The sequence below is a fragment of the Falco punctatus genome (assembly GCF_963210335.1).
Source record: "Falco punctatus genome assembly, chromosome: 2".
In the NCBI taxonomy this organism is placed as follows: Eukaryota; Metazoa; Chordata; class Aves; order Falconiformes; family Falconidae; genus Falco; species Falco punctatus.
Genome location: NC_137581.1, coordinates 73,015,648 through 73,034,221, shown reverse-complemented (window position 1 = coordinate 73,034,221; position 18,574 = coordinate 73,015,648). Strand labels below are relative to the sequence as shown.

The window sequence follows — 18,574 nt, the reverse complement described above, 5'->3', positions numbered from 1 at the left end:
CAATGCCTATTACTGTGTCAGCTGTTAGAGAAAACATTTAAGGTACAGCAGACCATGGATTTTCTGTTAAGTTATTTCACAAAGGGGAAGAAAAAAAACCCAAACCTGATTCGTTACTTGAGTTATGAATTACTACTGAGAACCAATAAAACACAGAAAGGGGAGGCAAAACTATTTCAGTCCATATCACACAGAGAGATCAAGTTTTATTAGATAGAGTAACAAGCCACTCGAGGGTACAAAAGACAGGCAGAAAAACATTCTCGGTATGTAGAATATAACACTTCATGCAGGTAGTGACTCCAAAAAAAATCAAAACTGAATGCTCAGTATGAAGTATGTAGAGGTAAGAACAAGGATAAAAAGTACTGTAAAAAAGCATTTAGAAAGTCTTCTTTATAAGTTTAATGTTTAGGTTTTTACTCCTACGTATTCTGCAGTTGCCAGAGATTGCATAAGGAGGTAGCATACTAGCCTTTCATGCTGAGAAGTCTAGGGTGAGTTTGATCCAATGTCAAGTAGCAGTTGATTTAAAGCTTTTGCAAACATTAACATCTTTGCTAGACATCTGAACTCAGCTTTTGCGTATAGAATGCATCTAAAATGGAAGTATGTTGATGAAGCTGCATAGTGAACTTTACACAATGCCTGATTTTATTTTAGTCCCAATGCTTGCCATTTCTCTTCATGATCATCCGTTACTGCACAGTTCATTTAAAAAAATACAAAAATGGGATTAATATGCAGTGGCAAACAGCATAAACCCCTTAGTTTTTACATAAGCAAAACCTACTTATTGAGAGGAAAAATAGTTTACAGAGCTACTAAAAAAGCTAAATGAAAGACCAGGCATGAATCCCCAAATGAGCATGACAGAAGCCAAGAATCTATTTCTAGAGCAGTATGAGTTTAGATAAGGAATTTGTTTCATATGTATTTTCAACATAAGGCATATTTTGGCAACACCTAATAAAACATATTTCATTACCACAGACAAAACTGCCTAGGGGCCTAGTTTTGGCATCTTTATCACTGCAGTACCGGAATGAGTGATAAAAAGAGGTAGGTGTTCAAATACCTCTTACAAATCCTAAAGAATTTTTTTACTACCCTGTTGGTAAAGGGGCTCACAACTGATACTCAGCACACATCAACAGTACAGCTGCTTCTAGATCTCTAGTTTTAATGATGTATTATGTGTATATAAAAAAATACGTCAAATAGGGTTAATACAGTATCTGATCTATCAGAAATATTTTGAAACTGTTATTTTTGTATATTTAACACGAACTATGAAAACAAGTCAGTTTCACGCTGATCTAAAAGACTGAGAATTGGGATTGCAAGTACTGCAGAATATCTTTACAATTGTAAGAAAGATAAAATCTTACCACAAGATAATTCATGCAGCTACTGACATATTTCTCCTTTCACGTATGTAAAATAAAGTTCTTGGGACTTCCAATATTGACAACCACTACAGAATCTAAGCACCTCCAGGTAAATTATACCTGTACCATAGAGATTTCAGCAAGGTCTGCCTGCTCTCTTTTCTGTGAAAAGGCCTTGAAATCCTGATGATGCTGAGAGCACTTTTCTTACTGAGTATTTAAAACTTCCCTGGTTTAAGCTACTTGGCCCTTTATGGGATCCAGGATGTTTAAACCAGGGCACATTAAATGCAGACAAAGCCTTTTCAGCTTTTCACAGATTAAGAAGCTGAGAATGAAATGCTATTTGTTCCAGTCCCTTTACTTTGACAGTGTAATGGAGGATTAATTTTTGTGTTGAGTTCTATCACATCTTTAACAAAATCATGGTTTCCTATGAAGTCTCCAGCAATGATGTTAACACATTCTTTTTTTGGTCCTGGATACTGCTGCTTTATCCAGATTTTCAAGCATGGAAGACTCCGGAGTGTCATTTTCTTCAATGATCCAAATGGGTGTACAAGAATATACCTTAAATTTTCAGTAAGGTTAATCCCCGCTACAAAGAATTTTTCTGAAACAAAAATTGGGCAACATGTTAAATATTCCGTTAAGGGGAAGCTGTTCAGCATTGCAGTAACTCCAGATCTTGTTCCTCTGGGAATCATTAACATACTAAATTCACACTCTATTATTCATATCCCTAGAACTGTTTCTGTAGACCTGTCTCCCCCTGTTGCAACTGCCGACTGTAGTAAACAGTTACTGAACCAAGCCTGATTTTGAACCATTCCAGTTTAGCTAAATTTATCTAAATTATCCATTGTAGACTGAAGGTTCTGCACTAATTAATCCTCTTTTTTAACTTATGTGTTTTGCTGCATATTTTTAAATTTATCATTATTATATATATATTTTATATATATATAATAAATTTTAAAACTATGTTTGTTTCTGCAAGGGTTGCTTCCAAATGCTTAGCCTTCCCCCGTGACGGACGGGAACACAGAGTGTACCTACACGAGCGCTTTCCTCTGGCCGAATTGTGTGCTTTTGAAGCAGTTCTGCTCTTCATCACCCCATGCATCCACATCACAGAGCTGTGCCAGAGGTTACAAACGGAACCTCTTTCAGCTTAACACCACACCAGCATCCTTGAGCGTTGCCATTTCCTGACGTAGCTACAGCCCTCACACACCACTCACGTAGGGGTTTCTTTTCACAATGAGTCTAGCATAATGCATTCCCCTCATCGTCAGCGCTGCCTAAAGCGGCAAGTGCTGGATTGAGGGAGCAGTCGCCTACCTGCGAGACAGGCAAGACAGCACCAGCGAGCTGGTCTGTGCCGAGGGCTTCTTTTCCACAGGATCTCGCAAGTGAAGCGGCTGCCACAGTTTATATAGGCTATACATGTACCTACACTGACCCATGTATTCACACCACCAAAGAGGAACATTGCTCTCGCCCATGGGCGGGCAGAGCCTTCAGCAACACAGGCACCTCGTGCACCCAGCGTGCAGAGTGGTTATATCCCCTAACATCCCGACTCCCTATTTGTTTTGCGTTGCTGTACGCGCCCCTCGTTTCCTCCGAGCGACTCCCTGTGCCTACCTGGACGGCCCACCTGCTTCATGCGCTCTAAATACTGGATGAGAGCGCGAGTGGTGGTTTTGTTTCCCCACCAGTATGGGATTGCTGGCCACAGCTCACGGTGCTTGTCCACTTGCACATCCTCTTCGTACGAGACTATAACCTGATGGCCACGCTGCCACATGGTCCGCAGCGTTGGCACCACCTAGAAGAAAGCGTACCCAGACTGAAGTCAACAATACGGCAGTGTTCCCAAAGTTCAGATATTGATGTGTGACATAGCCTTGGCAGAGAGGCACAGATTCAGTTCAAATAAAACTCTTATGTGTACAGTCCGGTAGGTGACTGGCTGGGTTACAAGCTGCAAAGGCAATAGGAGCCTGGGAACTTCAGCAGATTCCTCCTTTCCTCAAAGAATTCAACTATGGTAAAGTAAACTCAAGGTCTTACAGCCGTGTAAAGAGAAATCATCCCCGTGGTGGCCCTTGTGCACATACTGCTGCTGAAAATTTGTTGGAAGAAGAAGAGACAGGCCATTTGGTGAAAGGAGGGGGGAAACACGTAGGAATACAGGCACAAAGAAGCAGGAATAATTTTGGCAAATGCCCCACATTGGTCCAAATTTGTTGCTGTAGCCATCAAACAGAATTGAACTGCTTAAGACTTGAAATATAAGTCTTCAAGAGAGATGTCAATTCTCATTTCTCCAAGTAGAAAGTTTCTGCAATTGGGATACTCCAAACATTTTGGATTGGGAGAGGGGAAGACTTGAGTAAAACCTTGTTAGACTGACAGATGGGCTGAAGCAGGTCTGTTAGGTGCTTCAATATGAAATGACATTTTCCAGTCCTCAACTTACCATCAGACAGAACTGAGGCCCTCTGACTAGTTTTATTTGCAAAACCAACATACTTAACAGGTATTGTTTTTTTAAGAATGTTGTGGTTAAAAGCTGTGTCTGTTGCCTGTGAAAAGGAAATGGTGGCTTTTTGATGTTCCAGTTAACTTATTAATTAAAATAAAAGCCAAAGGCAGTTGAAAATATTTTATGTAAATCTTTGAAGACAGCCAAGGATTGAATGAACATGGGAATCCATCTTCATCTAAGAAAGAGAGAGTGCAAGCCCCAATTAAGTCAGAAAATACTGCAAAATTAAGACACAAGCTACTCAAACTACAAAAATCTGTGTTTGACGGAAGTCTTTGCTTTATTCCAGCTGCCTTGCTAAAGCTGTAACCTCTTAAAAAAAAAAAAAAAAAAAGGTGTGGGATAGGAGCCAAAGAAACATTACCAGAAATGTGTACATGAGCACAGGTGCTTATTTTGCAAACAAAGCAGAAGTGAAACTGCAGGTGTCTAACAAGGGATTTTTCAACCCTAGTAATCCAGATCAAAGGAAGACACCTTGAAAGTTAAGGCAATTAAAATTTTAAACAAAATGTGATGTTGTCACGCTGTGGCCTGTGCCAGTACTACATACAGTTAGCAGTTGCTTCCTAAATACTTTGACTCTTTCAACAGAGCTGCAGTCTTGAAAGACAGTAGGTACCAGATTATTTTAGAATAAGTGAGCAAGCACATGGTTAGTTGATGTTAAATCTGAATCTGCAATCCTGAAAAAAACCACAGCTACCTAACCTGCAACGCTATCGCTTGCAAAAATGGTGAGATCCATTGTGCTGGTCATAGACCCCATAAAAATAAAGTCTTCCTGCTGGAGGGAAGTACTTGGCTTCCCTCTTCTCCAGTGCCCTTCCTCCCTCCCCCTGGGCACAACTAGGAAATGTTCTTCTGTCTTCAGTCAGATGATCTCAAACCATTAATTCATCACCTTTCTTCAACAAACTATCAGCAGCTTGCCCCTTTTGCAGCTAATAACTTATTTTTAAGAGCCGGCCATGTGTCTGAAAGCAAACTTGACTGCCTTCTCCAGTACTGCTCTTCTCATCCATGATTTACGCACTCAGGTTATTTGGGGAAACAATAAAACAGTGTCACTTAGGTCTTCAGTTATTCAGCTGAGGCCTGAATATTCAGAATCCCCTGGTTTTGCTGAGAATTGTTCTATTTTAACTCTGCTGTACAAAATGCTTTGAAATGGTAATACTCACCCGTTACTGATACACCAGCTTCAAAGGCTGAATTCGAATCGCAAACAGGGTCATCATTATCCTGTACCCCTCACATCTCCAGAGAAAACCCTCTGTTCCTGTGTATCTTTGAAATGTTAATTGTTTAACTATGAAAAGTTCCCGCACCTTGTAGAAAAAGGGGATGTTAAAAATCTCAACTTCTAAAATTTAGCAATCAAATAATTTCTGATTATTTCAATTAAGGCTTTTCTGGAGCTTTGGGTGACTGAAGGCATATTAGGCTGGTCAGAAGGTCAGCTCAAGTCCGGGAAAGAAAGTCAGTGCCACAAGAAATGCACGGAGGGCAGAGATGCTATTAAGAGGAACCTCAACAGGCTGGAGACGTGGGCTGACAGGAACCTCAGGAAGCTTAGCAAAGGCAAATGCAAAGTCCTGCGTCTGAACGAACTAACCCCACACAGCACGACAGACTAGGGGCAACTGGCTAGAAACCTGCTTTGCAGAAAAGGACCTGGGTTTCCTAGTGGACACCAAGCTGGACACAAGCCAGCAGCATGTGGCAAAGACCAATTGCAGACGGCGCTGTATTAGAAAAGGCACAGCAGCAAGCCAAGATGAGTTCTTCCCTTCTATTCAGCAGTCATGGGACTGCATCTCAAGTACTGTCTCCAGCTGGGGCTTCCCCAGTACAAAGAAGTCACTGACATGCTGGAGTGAGTCCAGCAGTGTACGACAACCAGAGCAAGCAGAGGCTGGAGCGTGACACACAAGGACAGACTGAGAGAGCTGGATCTGTTCAGCATGAAAAAGAGAAGACTATGGACAAGCCTAACATGCAGATGTACAGAAGACTCCTCAGATATGCATAGCAGAAAGATGAACTGTGTCAGCGGACACAAGTTACAGCAAGAGAGATTCTGATCAGATAGATAAGGAAAACACATTTATCTTGAGAGTGGTCAAATGCTGGACCAGGCTGTGGAGAAAAGTTGTGGAATCTCATCCTCTGAGATATTCAAGAAAGGGTAGGACACAGCTCAACATAACTTTGAAGCTGGCCTGCTTTGCATAGTGTGGTTGGGCCAGATGACCTCCAGAGGTCACTTCCAACCTAAAATATCATAAAATCATAGAATCATTTTGGTTGGAAAAGGCCTTTAAGATCATCAAATCCAACTGATAACCCAGCAATCCCAAGTCCACCACTAAACCATGTCCCTAAGCACCACATCTACATGTTTTTTAAATACCTCCAGGGATGGTGACTCAACCACTTCCCTGGGCAGCCTGTTCCAATGCTTGACAATCCTTTCAGTGAAGAAATTTTTTTCCTAATATCCAATCTAAACCACACCTGCTGCAACTTGAGGCCATTTCCATTTCTTCTCGTCCTATCACTTGTTACTTGGGAAAAGAGACCACTTAAAATTATTGCTGTGAAAAGGCAGAAAATGGATTCTTTGAATTCTATAAATATAGTATGGACTACATTCATAACACACACCTATTTTTTTTAAAAAAAAAAAAAAACAAAACTCAGACAGGATGACAGTTGTCTCCCTACTATTGCCCCATAACTCAACAGACATGACAGTCAAATTTAATTCTAATTTTAATTCTTAAAAAAGGAGGGGTGAAAAAAGGACCTCATACTTACATTTCTGGGACAGAGTTTACACTGGAAAATCTCTTTTATACAGGCAATAAGAAGACAATGAAGTTTCTTGGTTAATCCATCAAAATTCCTGCAGGCTAAGATAACAACTTCCTGAGGATGAGTTTCCAACCACCTTAACACTTCCCACAGAATATCCTACAAGAGAGAGTCATGGCAACTTAGAAAATCATCTGTGCTATGCAGGGGGAAGGACATAAAACTAACACAGCATTGATGTTAGGGTAGACTTGCAATCACAATGATGAAAACTGGCGTAGGTTTCTGGAGGATGGCCACCTGACTGCCCCCAAGGTGGTCCAGAGAGACACACGCCAGGAAAACCTACTTTCTGCAGGTCTGCACTCGTTTGCTCTAAATGTGATTGTAGCACACCACACTTAACAGCTTTGTATTTTGATCATATCCATGAATCTCCTACTGCCTAGAGGCAGGTTAGCAGTAAATCCATCTCCCCAAGCTTTTTTAAGGACAAACAGCATATTAGTGGCAAACTCAAAAATGGAAAAGTTCTGTGCTTGCTTAAATACTTTTAGTTTTGTAAAAATGGACCCATTTTCCACATTTATTATGGGCAATGACAATTTCTTGAAGACCGTATGTAATTAGCAGGGTAGTCGGGCACTATGTCTAACTGTTTACATGAGCATGCCAGTCACCGTGAAATCTCAGCATACGAAGGGTTCAGACTCACGAGCATGAAATTGAAGTTTAGCCACTTAGTCTACAAATGAAAAGCTGCACTAGCTGGCTGTGCAGGTCCCAGCAAATGGAAAGATGTAAACCACTCCACAGTGACAGAGCACATGCAAAGAGCAACTCACAGTGGTTTCTTCACAGCAGCTGACAGTAATTTGATCATGGGATCCAGACTTGAGTCTCTCTGTCTTTCAGTGAAATACTTTTTCCTCAAAAAAATAAGTGTTTCTGTGATTTTTGGGGCTTTTAATACCTTCTTCTCTTTAATGCTTCTTTCCTTACCAGGGAAAGAGGATTGCCTTTGTTAGCATCCTGGGACAACACAAGATAAACTCCAGACACATCAGGCACTTGGCAGGGGCTAGGCATTTAAAAGCAAGGCACAGCGACTCCAGTTTGAGGATGAGGAACTGATTGATGATCCAGTCTCACTTGCAGCTGCTGGAACTAGCTTCCACCCCTGCTGATTTTCTCTAGTTTGAAGTCCTTACGTTAGGAAAGCAAATAACCTACTCAGAAGACCTTGGGGCAGCATTTTCAGATTACGATGGCTCTTAAATAAAAGAAACAGCACTGGTTTTATAGCCATCCCAAAAGGTAAGGACAATACCTGTACAGTAATGGTTGTGTAAACCATATGCACGAAGTACAAATTCGCAGAAGGATCGTTAGCCTTGTGGGCAATCCTGAAATCTAGATACCTAACTCCTGCCTCAAGCTGCTCCGTCACAGTCAGCACCTGGAAGGTGGAACAGAAGACAAAGGTCCTGAGAGCTTGTAAGAGATTTGTTCCTGTAGCTTAGGAAGCTGAAAAATGTGTATGAAGGGAACCCGATGACATTTTTCACAGGTCTTTCATCTTTAAAGTGGCACTATATAGAACGAAGTTGCAGCTTTGAAGTATTTTACTCTCTGACAAGAGGGATCCCAATTTCCCTGAGGTATATGCTGCAGCAACAGAGTAGATTTCTCAGACCTCTGCCCCTGTTGTGTTCTGAAAGTTAAAGATCCATTAACCTGTAGGTAAATACACGATCGGCCTTCACAAGACTATTCATATGAACAAAAACTGCAGGATCAGCACCTTAGAAATGCTGTATTTATTTTGCTAGATCAAAGACTTTACCATGGTTGTCTCTGTGGAGCTCACTCATCACCAACAGAAGGAAAAACAAAAATAGAAAAAACTACTGGCTATTGTTCTTTTTCAAGATAAAGTCTCTTTAAAAGTTTGAATTAACCTGTAGAAACCCTGCAAAACAGAGGTCCTCCTCTATTTTCCACTTCCTTCTGAATTTTTCTACTGGTATTGAAGGCTGAATGAAACAGGTGATAAAGCTGAGTTTCCCAGGCAAAAACACCCAAATGATGTCTCTAAACTATATCAAGGCTCTCTTGATATAGAATCAAGAAAATAGAATAAACTTAATTAAATACATTTAAACATTAATTTGTCTCAGTTCAACCAGCTATGGACAACACTTTCAGGTTTCAGAAAGCATACGCTGTACTGATTTAAGTCAGAAAGGATTCAGCAAAAGCTAAATCAATAAAAAGCATTGCACCTGAATAACCACATTCATACCTTTAGGGCCAAGACAGAGCTTAAGATGCTTAAAACGTGGGAGGACGCTCACCCTTCAGCCAATCTACCTTTCTGCTCTTAGGACAGGAATTTAATCTCCCCAGGCTGTGCCTGAGCTGCAGGGCTGGGGAGCAGCCCAAACAGCTGCTCTGAACTGCCCTTTGGATAAATTAATTTCTTTCTGTTGACTGCATGGTAAAACAAGACAAATTAGACTCTCTGATTAGTCCCCTGGGTTTGGATACTGAATTAGACAGTGTAAACGTTGCCTCCCAAGCACAAAACTGGGAAGCCTTGGGGAGCGACGCTGCCCAGTGCTGCAATCTCACACCAGACATCCAGGGCACGCATGGAAGTTGCACACCTGACATCAGCCATTGCACAGAAAAAATGTGAGCAGCTAGAATGACACCCACAACAGCCAGCACTTAAGCCAGGCACTGCCTCCTAGGCACCGGGCCACCCAGAAACCTGTGGGCCCCACCATCAGTAGGGTTCCCTGATGCCTGTTCTGGATACCACAGGTGGAGTCACCTCCTGAGAAAGATAACTCAAGTACGACAGAGCTAAGGAAGGGCAGGATTGCAGCCGTGCCTCTTTCCGATCGGCACCGGGCTGCTTCCCACCTAACACACTGGGTTTGGACCAGAAAATTACTATAATGGTATAAGGAGCTTGTTTGTCACCAACAGTGTCTCTTCGCTGGCCAGCAATACACAAGGCAGGAGGTATCTAAATCTTTCATCGGCTTAAGTCCCAAAGCAAAAAGCAGCCCAAAACACGGCACTCTGCTAAGCAAGTGCCTTTCCATGTCAACTCACTGCTGCCATTACATGCTGGATGCCTGGTACTATCGAGGACTCCAGTTTGCCAGGGCTGCTCAAACACAACAAAAGAAGCCTAGGCACAATTATTTATCAGTTGTTCAGCTTTAATTCCCTAATAATTAACTACTCCTTCAGCAAGAACAAAAGTGGAAAGTTTTTTGGTACCTCTTTGATGCCAGGAAAGCCGGTTGTGTAGAAAAATCTTCAAAAGATCTAGCTTAAATCACAATACACCACTTTGTCTTGAACATACGCTTGTGAGGAACAGAGAGATCACTACTAGCTTAACGTTTAGACATTTTTTTAAATTAACTAAACCTTACATGAGGGACCACACCTTCATTCTTTTAATCTTTATAGAAAAAAAATTCCCTTCAACAAGATTGTTGTCTCTGATACTGCGTGAAATACTTAAGACAATATAGGTGGGGAAAACTGACGTCTCGCACAACAGTGACAGCAAAAATGACAAGCATTACCTTCTGGACAAAATGCAAGAGAAAAACCTCTTTTGATTACAGTAATATTAAATGTTATTTATAACAACAATACATGTGAAAAAGAAGATGAGTTTCTAGCACAAGTTGTCAGCTTTAAGCAGCATCTTTGTCATGTATCACCCCTGCCTCATCTACGTGCTTTTTCCCTGCAAAAGAAGATCTTTCTTGAGTACGTATGGCACCTATCTCACACTCGAATGTGCTAGTTCTGGCTGGGGTGCAGCTGATTTTCTTCACAGTAGCTAGTATGAGGCTATGTTTTGGATCTGTGCTGAAAAACAGCAATGATAACACAGGGATGTTTCAGCTATGGCCGAGCAGTGCTCACACAGGGTCGGTGCCTTTTCTGCTCCTCACGTCACCAGCGAGGGGGCTGGGGGTGCACAAGGAGTTGGGAGGGGGCACAGCTGGGACAGGTGACCCCAGCTGACCCAAGGGATATCCCATACCAGATGGGGCCATGCTCAGCAATAAAAAGCTGGGGTAAGAAGGAGGAAGGGAGGGACATTCAGAGTGATGGTGTCTGTCTTCCCAAGTAACCGTTATGATCTGGCTTCCCTGGGGACGGCTGAGCACCTGCCTGCCAACGGGAAGTGGGGAATGAATTCCTTGCTTTGCTTTTCTTGAGTGTGTGGCTTTTGCTTTACCTGTTGAACTGTCTTTATCTCAACCCACGAGTTTTCTCCCTTTTACCCTTCCAACTCTCTCCCCCATCCCACCAGGGGGGAATGAGTGAGCATCTGTGTGGGGCTTAGTTGCTGGCTGGGGTTAAACCACAACACCTGGGCACAGTATCTCATGCGTACAGGTATTTCTGGGCAGCAGGCTACTCTTCCATTGTGCATGGGAGAGTGTGACCACTGAGCACTGCAACACAAGCTTCAGCTTTGCCCAGGCATGATAAGAATGCTAGATAACAGTTACCTGTGTTGTAGACCACTTCATGATAATGGGGCGCACAATGCAGGGCATACATTTGTTTAAAAACTTCACCAGCTTGGATTCATTGCCACTAATATCAGAGGTTTTATCCAAGCAGTAGGTCATAGTGTCATGACTCCCTGTAGAATACAAAAATAAATGTACAGAAAATGTCATTTCTTAACTACTCAAGACTACAATACACAGTTGTATTGCATGCACACACCTGACATGCCACCCCATTTCCAAATCACTCACCTATATTGCCTGACAGCCTATGTAGTTACACCAGAAAGGTGGGCTCTTCTACAGAGGTTAAGATTAGTGTGAAATCCTCGTGAAGGGCAGGCACTGAGACTTTTCAATAAAGCAGTCCCCGTCTAAACTGCACATCATTGTTGTTTGCCTCAAATCACAATATAATGACCTGTTTTAACTGTCATCTTCCACTGAAATAATTACCTTGATGTGAAAATCCGCTTTTTTCAGGGAATAAACAGCTTAAGACTGAATTTATCTAGACTTCATACTGTTTTCAGAGTTGCCCAAATGCAGGATTTCATACTCCAATCCCATCATGTCTGCACAGGAAAACATGACTGAAAGCAGAAATCCATCTTAAACCTTTGACTGGACCAACTCCTAACTTGGCACTTTAAGCATTTATATCTTAAATATCTGGTTAAAATGCCCTCCCTGAACAAAACACCCACATCTCCCTACAGAAAGAATGTAAGAGGTGGGAGCTTGAAGGTTTCAGAGGCAAATCCAAGTCTATGTTTACATATGATAGATGAACAAGATCCACCTTTGGTGGAATTCAAAAATTACTTGACTCTTTCCAGCCCAGGGAATTACATAGAGGCAGGCTAAGCATCAGCGCCAGGTACAGCCTGCTCAAATATTTTACTTCTTTGAAGTCTTAATAAATCTGACCCATCTCTTGCATCGTGTTTAGACGAAGCTCTGTTGCAACTCACCATTTCTTCAGGACAGGCAATAAGTGATTTTGGTAACTTTCTCTGTTCATTATTTCTTCTAATTTTATAAAGCATCAATAAGAAAAGCTAACACTGCTGCAGAGTGACTTGCTGGGATCCGTACAGACTATCAGCAAGGAATTTGCTATCATTTTGTTAAGTCTTCTGTCAAACAAATTGTTCACTGGTGCTAGGAACTGCCTTCTTGAACGGTCAGTCTTACTGGTGCTAAAGGCAGTATTTTTAGTAGCCAAAGAGAAAGGACAAGATTGTATTTGAAATAAAGAAAACTCTTTGAAACTATCAGTAATCGTTTAATGTCTCACTCAATTTTTTCACCTTTTAAAATTGGGTTTCTGTCTATCTTCCCATTTTAAACACCCAAACCAAGCTCACTGCAGATGGAAGACTGATAATGAGGGCATGCAATCAAAGAAGTTTGTCTTAAAAGACATGAGTCAAACTGTTAAATACCCATGGACCAAATCCAAGTCTGAGAGAAGTGAACAGGATTACATCGATGGGCATTGCATCTACTGATGCCAATCAGCAAACAGATAGTAACCTTTTATTTAGGAGCCTTCTTGCAATGTCAGTGAGTCACAGTAATGAAAGGAAGATGGGTATACCCACGACACAACAAACATGATGCAAAGATAAGGAGCTAGCATCAAACCAGGTATCTTCAGAGCTTGAAGCAGCATCTCTCCAGCAGCACTGTGCTGAACCTGGTACAAACATAACACTAATTACTGAGACTTGCCTCTGTCTCCTCGTCATGCTCTCAGAACGCACTCTCTCATGTTTCTTGCACGCCTCGTTGTCTTTATCTGAGATAAGCTTCCACTTCCAAACTGGGCTTCCTCCAGTCATTGCTCCCTCTGAAAACCTGCCAGAGCTGTCTTGACCTAGTTGGTCTTGATCTGCCTTTGTTTTGACCTGGGCTAGACCAGTTTTGTAGGTCAGCTGGACAGCCACCAAAATCTTGCAAGCTAACAGCCTGCAGTGCTCTCGAAAAGGTTGCTGAAATGGGCTCAACTGTTCTTTTCTTTGTGCCTGTCCTCCATGCAGGCATATTCACAAGAACAACAAACATTCACAAGAATAGCAAGGTCACTGTTAGAAGAGCCAGGAAGTCAAAGGCACACCTCAGCAGGTTCTCAGTTTTCTACAATGTTAAAGAAACACCACTGTGAAAGGTTTTTAGAAACAACATGGTTCCTTTTTCCACAAAAAAAAAAAAAACCAAAAAAAAAACAAAAAAAAAAAAACCAAAAAACAAAAAACACTGAGCATGCTACTGACTTTTTGAAGGATTTTTGCAAGAAGAACAAAAAAGGGGGGGAAAAAAGAGGAGAAAAAAAAAGAGAAGAATATTACCTTCTTTCTTCTGTACAAGATAGATACTTATTTTCTTCTCTTGATGGTTAAATAAGAAATCTATAATTGGTTTTTTTTATGATGTCTATTTTGGGGTCCTCTTACATAGGCTTTATCCAAACCAGAGGTGTGCTCGTTTTGAAGTTAACATCTATTTAAATTACACATCCAAGAAGTCACCATGAAATAAGTTTCTGGGTTTCAACTTTAATCAAAACTCCACACTCCGTTAGTTTATAAAAGGCAGGGGAAAAAATAATCCACCACAGTTCTAGGTCCTCCCAGGGCTCCACCCACTGAAGACAAGACTTCACACTTCCAGATATCTCTGAATACACATCTTTGCTAAAGTCAGCCTACAATCCTGTAGCCTACATAAAACAATCATCTACATACTATGCTGAAGCTGGACTTTTCTTAAGCACCATTTTCATTGTGGTGGCAAAGGGAATCACTGAAGAGCTGACAGTCCTCCAGTGCCTCCCCACACACCAGTGAAGTGAAAACAGGTTCCTCTGTAGCTACTTTGGACAGAGTGAGGGAAACATGTATTTTTTTCAAATCATCTATTCAAGGCAGCAGAGAGAAGCAATAATATGACCAAAGAAAAGCTAATGATACACAGGTCTGAATGTAGTGCCAATGAGGACACCAGCCATAGCACAGCTGTATTTACCCATAATAGGATAAATCCAGTTTTCATAAGCAGGGCCGTGCAGAAAAATCACACTCTACATTAATAAAACCTATGTTCATTAAAAGTCTTCATCCTTTTTTTTTCACACCTTCACAATCTCCATTTACCAAGACAGGTAAAATGTTATTTCTCTTCTTTTGGAACCACTTTATTATGTAGGAAGTGGCAAGAACTGATTAGGAAATCTCACCATTGCCCAGATAAGCAAATGCTGAGATTATTAACACCGACCTGACAAGATGATGCACAGGGACTGCAAAATGTCCCTCTTTCTTTCCTTCCTTAAAAAAAAAAAAAACTCCTTTTTTCCCCCTTCACTGCAACAACTTTACAGACCAGAAGCATTCACACACATGTACACATCACACAACTCCTCCCCCGAGCCCTTCTCCCACACAGTGACCCAAGTAATAAACATAAACGTTGCCATCCTGAAATGGGACAAACAGGATGTTCTAAAGCTTAAATAACATGCTAAGAAAACAGTGGAGACCAAAAGTGAATCTTTACCTGGAAGAGCTAAGTTATAGAGGGGAATATCCCAGAGCTTCTCTGGTAATCGTGACATCCATTGACCATTTCCATGGCAGATGTGAATGGAGGTTTGCAAAGTGCCTTCCATTAGTGCCTGCTCTAGGACTTCATAGGGTGTTCTGGGAGGGAAAAAGAAAAGCAAAAGAATAAACCATTCTATATACTGTGGTTGAATTAATGCCACTGCACCCGTGTAGAATGGATTTATACAAGCTATAAAAATGTCAGCCCTCCTTTCAAGTATCAAGCAAGGTTATCAAGAGCTTCTCGGCCACAACATACACTGCTTGTGGTAACAGCTGTCTCCCAGCACAACACCAAGGGAGGGTTCCAGGCTTCAGGCTTGTAAACTGATGAACTGAAGGAGAGAACAGAGCCAAGACAACTATGTGCAGCTTCATTGGTATGGAGAAATTACTATCTACATTGGCTCCTGAGACATCATGAGCGGTAACCTACCTCCAGTGTGAAACAACCTCTGTTCCCTGACCCTTTGCAGCCCCAGGAGCATGGCAGCAGGACTGATGGGAGAGCTGGGACAGGGGCTGGGTCTGCAACCCTCAGGTCGCTGGAGAACACTTACCCTGAAGCATCAATTCAGCTGCCACAATACCTCTAGAAAAAGCCTTAACAAAGAAGTCGGGACATTGGATTGTCAGGTCATGCTGCCTTCTGGGGGCAGAGAGGAAAACTTCCATCTTCTTATTCCCTGTTCTAAGAAATCTCTTGATGTCTGTTCTTATCACCCATACTGAGCCCATGATCACAAGTACTTCAGTCTGGTCAGAACTTTCTGAACATTACTCTGGAACTGTTCTTGGATACAAGCCTCTCTGGGATCTTCTGCAAAATTTGCAGTGGTCATGCAGGAGTGCCAGTGGATAAAATCCATCTGAGAAATCATGGTCATCACCAAGGCCTGCTAGAGTATCCTGTTCATTTTTCATTTTACATTCTCCTGGATGATGCAGAACATGAAGACAAGTTCTTCATGCCTTTTTGTTGTGGGTTTGGGTTTTTTTTCCTAGGATGTTCCTGAAGTTCAGGTGGTGTTTTGGGGATGAAAGCCTTCCTTCTCCTCACTGTTTTCAAGGCCTTGGCTATTTTTTCACAGCTATGTAGCGGGACACTTTAATTTAGATCATGGCAGAGTGATTACCTATAATAATATCACACCTTCCTTTTTAATCCTTTTTTTAAAAGCTGTCACTGTGAGTGGTTCCTTCTTGCCTGCTAGAGCACTGGCAGTGAGGTATGTATTTGTGCAGGTTTTGTGCTCTGCCAAACATCCTCACTGGTCCCCGGTCCCTTTTGCTGCACCTTGGCCCATTCAGTCCCGAGATTGCTTTTCCCCACAGCATCCTTCGGGCTGCTTTTGGGAGGGACCCCAGGCTGGAGCGGGGGAAGAGCAGGAGGAGGAGGAAGCAGCAGAAGCAGCCTGTGATGAACTGAGTGCAATCCCCATCCCCTGTTCCCCTGCACACTCGGGGGAGGAGATGGAGAAATCGGGAATGAAGTTAAGCCTGGGAAGAGGGGAGGGGTCGGGGAAGGTGTGAGGGGTTTTTCTGATTTGAATGGCAATGAATTAAACTAATTTCCCCAAGTCAAGTGTGTTTTGCCCCTGACGGTAATTGCTGGGCCATCTCCCTGTCCTTACCTCGACCCACCAGACGTGTGTTCCGTTTTCTCCCCCCTGCCCAGCTGAGGAGGGGAGCGATGCAGCAGCTTTGGTGGGCACCTGGTCAACCCCCCACAAGCACTCCCACTCCCCTTGTTCACGCCAGCTTCCTGACCTGACCTCAGGCGGTCCCGGTGCAGGCAGCAGTTACATTTTGAGGACTCTTACCGGGACACAAGAAGAAACAAGTAACTGCCAGCCGCCAGCGATCGCCGTGCCCGACCCGCGGGACAGGGCGCACCGGGCGGGACCCCGCGGGCGGCACTCGCACCCACCGCCCCGCCAGCGCCACGGCCCGGCACCGCGCAGCTCCGGCAGCGAGGCAGAATTAACGAACGCCTCATCATGACATAATTAAAACATTTGCTGCAGCCGACCCAGAAGCCAACTGACGTCACGGGAATTACAAGAAACGCTGTGACGAGAAAGTACCCGCAGCGCCCGAGCGCGGAGCGGCTGCCAGCCCCGCCGGGGGGCTCAGCACCCGCAACCGCCGCCGCAGCCGCCTCCCCGGACACGCGTTTCTCCCTCCCTTCCCCAACCCCCCTTTTTTTTTCCTTTTGTTTCTTTTTAATTGTTGTACTTACTCCAGCGGACGGTTTCGCCCCCATGTCCGCTCTCCAGGAAGCCCCACAGAGCCCAGCTCCCGCCCCCGGCTGCCCGCACCCGGGCGGGGGCTGCCCCTGCCCTGCCCCTGCCCTGCCCGGTGACCGCAGGTTTGCAGGAGGCGAGGGAGGGGCGGGAGGGACGGGGACGGAGCGGGAGGTGGCTCTGGTGAAGCCAAGGTGCCGGCGGCGCAGCCGGGAGCCGCTCGGTGGAGTGCGGGTGTACTGCTGCGGGAGGAACGTGCGGGGCCGGGCGGGCACCGAGCCACCGCATGTCACCATCCCGCAGCTGCGTTTAAAATCTATTAATGCAAAAAAGCTTCACGTATATATTTATATAGATTATGTATTTTAATATATCTATATTATAAATATGTGTATTATATATAAGTATATTCATAAATACATAAATGTGTGAAGTACCTTAATTGCTTGCTTTGTCCAACGGAGTTTCTGTTTCTTCAGTTTGCAGAGCTGATACCCGACTCATTAATTCTTTCCCTCCTCTTTAGCCTGCACATCCCCTGCCTCGGCTGTGGTGAAATTCACTCATGTCTATTACAGCACCTTGCAGAAATCTAAGCAAGCTCCTCAAAAAGCTTTTCTGTGTAAGGAGGCAGGGGGTAAGTAAGTGAGCAAATGGCGCGTAGGGGTGAACGTGCAAGCCCTCGGTGCAATTTTGGAAGCAGGATGCCTTCTCAGCCTTCCCAGAGCGTGGTGGAAGCTCCCCTAGTTCACCTCCTTGTTCCAAGAGCACATGGTTACTCTAAGTGAAGAATGGTGAGCTGGAACTCCGATGGAAAGAATGGATAGAGAAGATTTAACTTCCCTGTCTCCTCCACAGGACCACCTAGAGGGTCACCTACAGCGAACTGGGATGTGACTGCTCCAGGAGCACAGCATGGTCAGGACTAGGGGAAAATTCAGGCTGCTGCAGTGTCGTCCTTAATGCGAGAATGTATTTTCCAGATACTCCTTTTTCACAATCTCCTTCTTGTGGGCAGAGCAAAAGGAAGGGCAGTGGTGATGCACAGAGCAAAACTTGCTGTGCCAACAACAGCAGCTGGAGCAGGTTAACGTTCAGCTAACCGAGTTGTTCCCGTTGGTGAGTCCCAGGTCAGCAGGGCTGCCTGGGCTTCAGGGGTATGCCACAGTTCAGTGCTGTTTATGTATCAGCTCTTACAAAAAAAAAGGACAAAATGCCAAAAGGGATGAAATAGAGCAAAGGAGAAGGTAAGAAAAAAAAGATGCTATTTAAAGGCTGTGTGGGTTTTGCATCTCTATTATAGAAAGTGGCTGAGAGCAGTTATGGAAAAGTATCACTGTGCTCTTCATGGAATGAAATATATGGGAAAGTATTTCAAACAGAAAAAAATGGG

General features: G+C 43.3%; 1 protein-coding gene across 3 annotated transcripts; it reads right to left on the bottom strand.

Annotated features, from left to right (window-relative positions):
- Positions 1-188: 188 nt before the first annotated feature.
- Positions 189-17,162, bottom strand: PLCXD1 (phosphatidylinositol specific phospholipase C X domain containing 1). 3 transcript variants are annotated; one of them, XM_080375335.1, is made up of 8 exons: positions 16,759-16,874; positions 15,195-15,270; positions 14,889-15,031; positions 11,325-11,461; positions 8,099-8,227; positions 6,772-6,927; positions 3,042-3,225; positions 189-2,004 (listed from the first exon to the last, which is right to left on the bottom strand). In XM_080375335.1, exons 3-8 carry the CDS (start codon positions 14,998-15,000, stop codon positions 1,712-1,714), a joined length of 1,011 nt encoding a protein of 336 aa, XP_080231461.1. In that variant the 5' UTR covers positions 15,001-15,031; positions 15,195-15,270; positions 16,759-16,874; the 3' UTR covers positions 189-1,711. The 3 variants fall into 3 exon arrangements, with proteins under 3 accessions (XP_080231461.1, XP_080231459.1, XP_080231460.1); XM_080375333.1 differs by lacking the exon at positions 16,759-16,874 and adding an exon at positions 15,496-16,731; XM_080375334.1 differs by lacking the exon at positions 15,195-15,270 and having other exon boundaries at positions 16,759-17,162.
- Between the last annotated feature and the right edge of the window lie 1,412 nt (positions 17,163-18,574).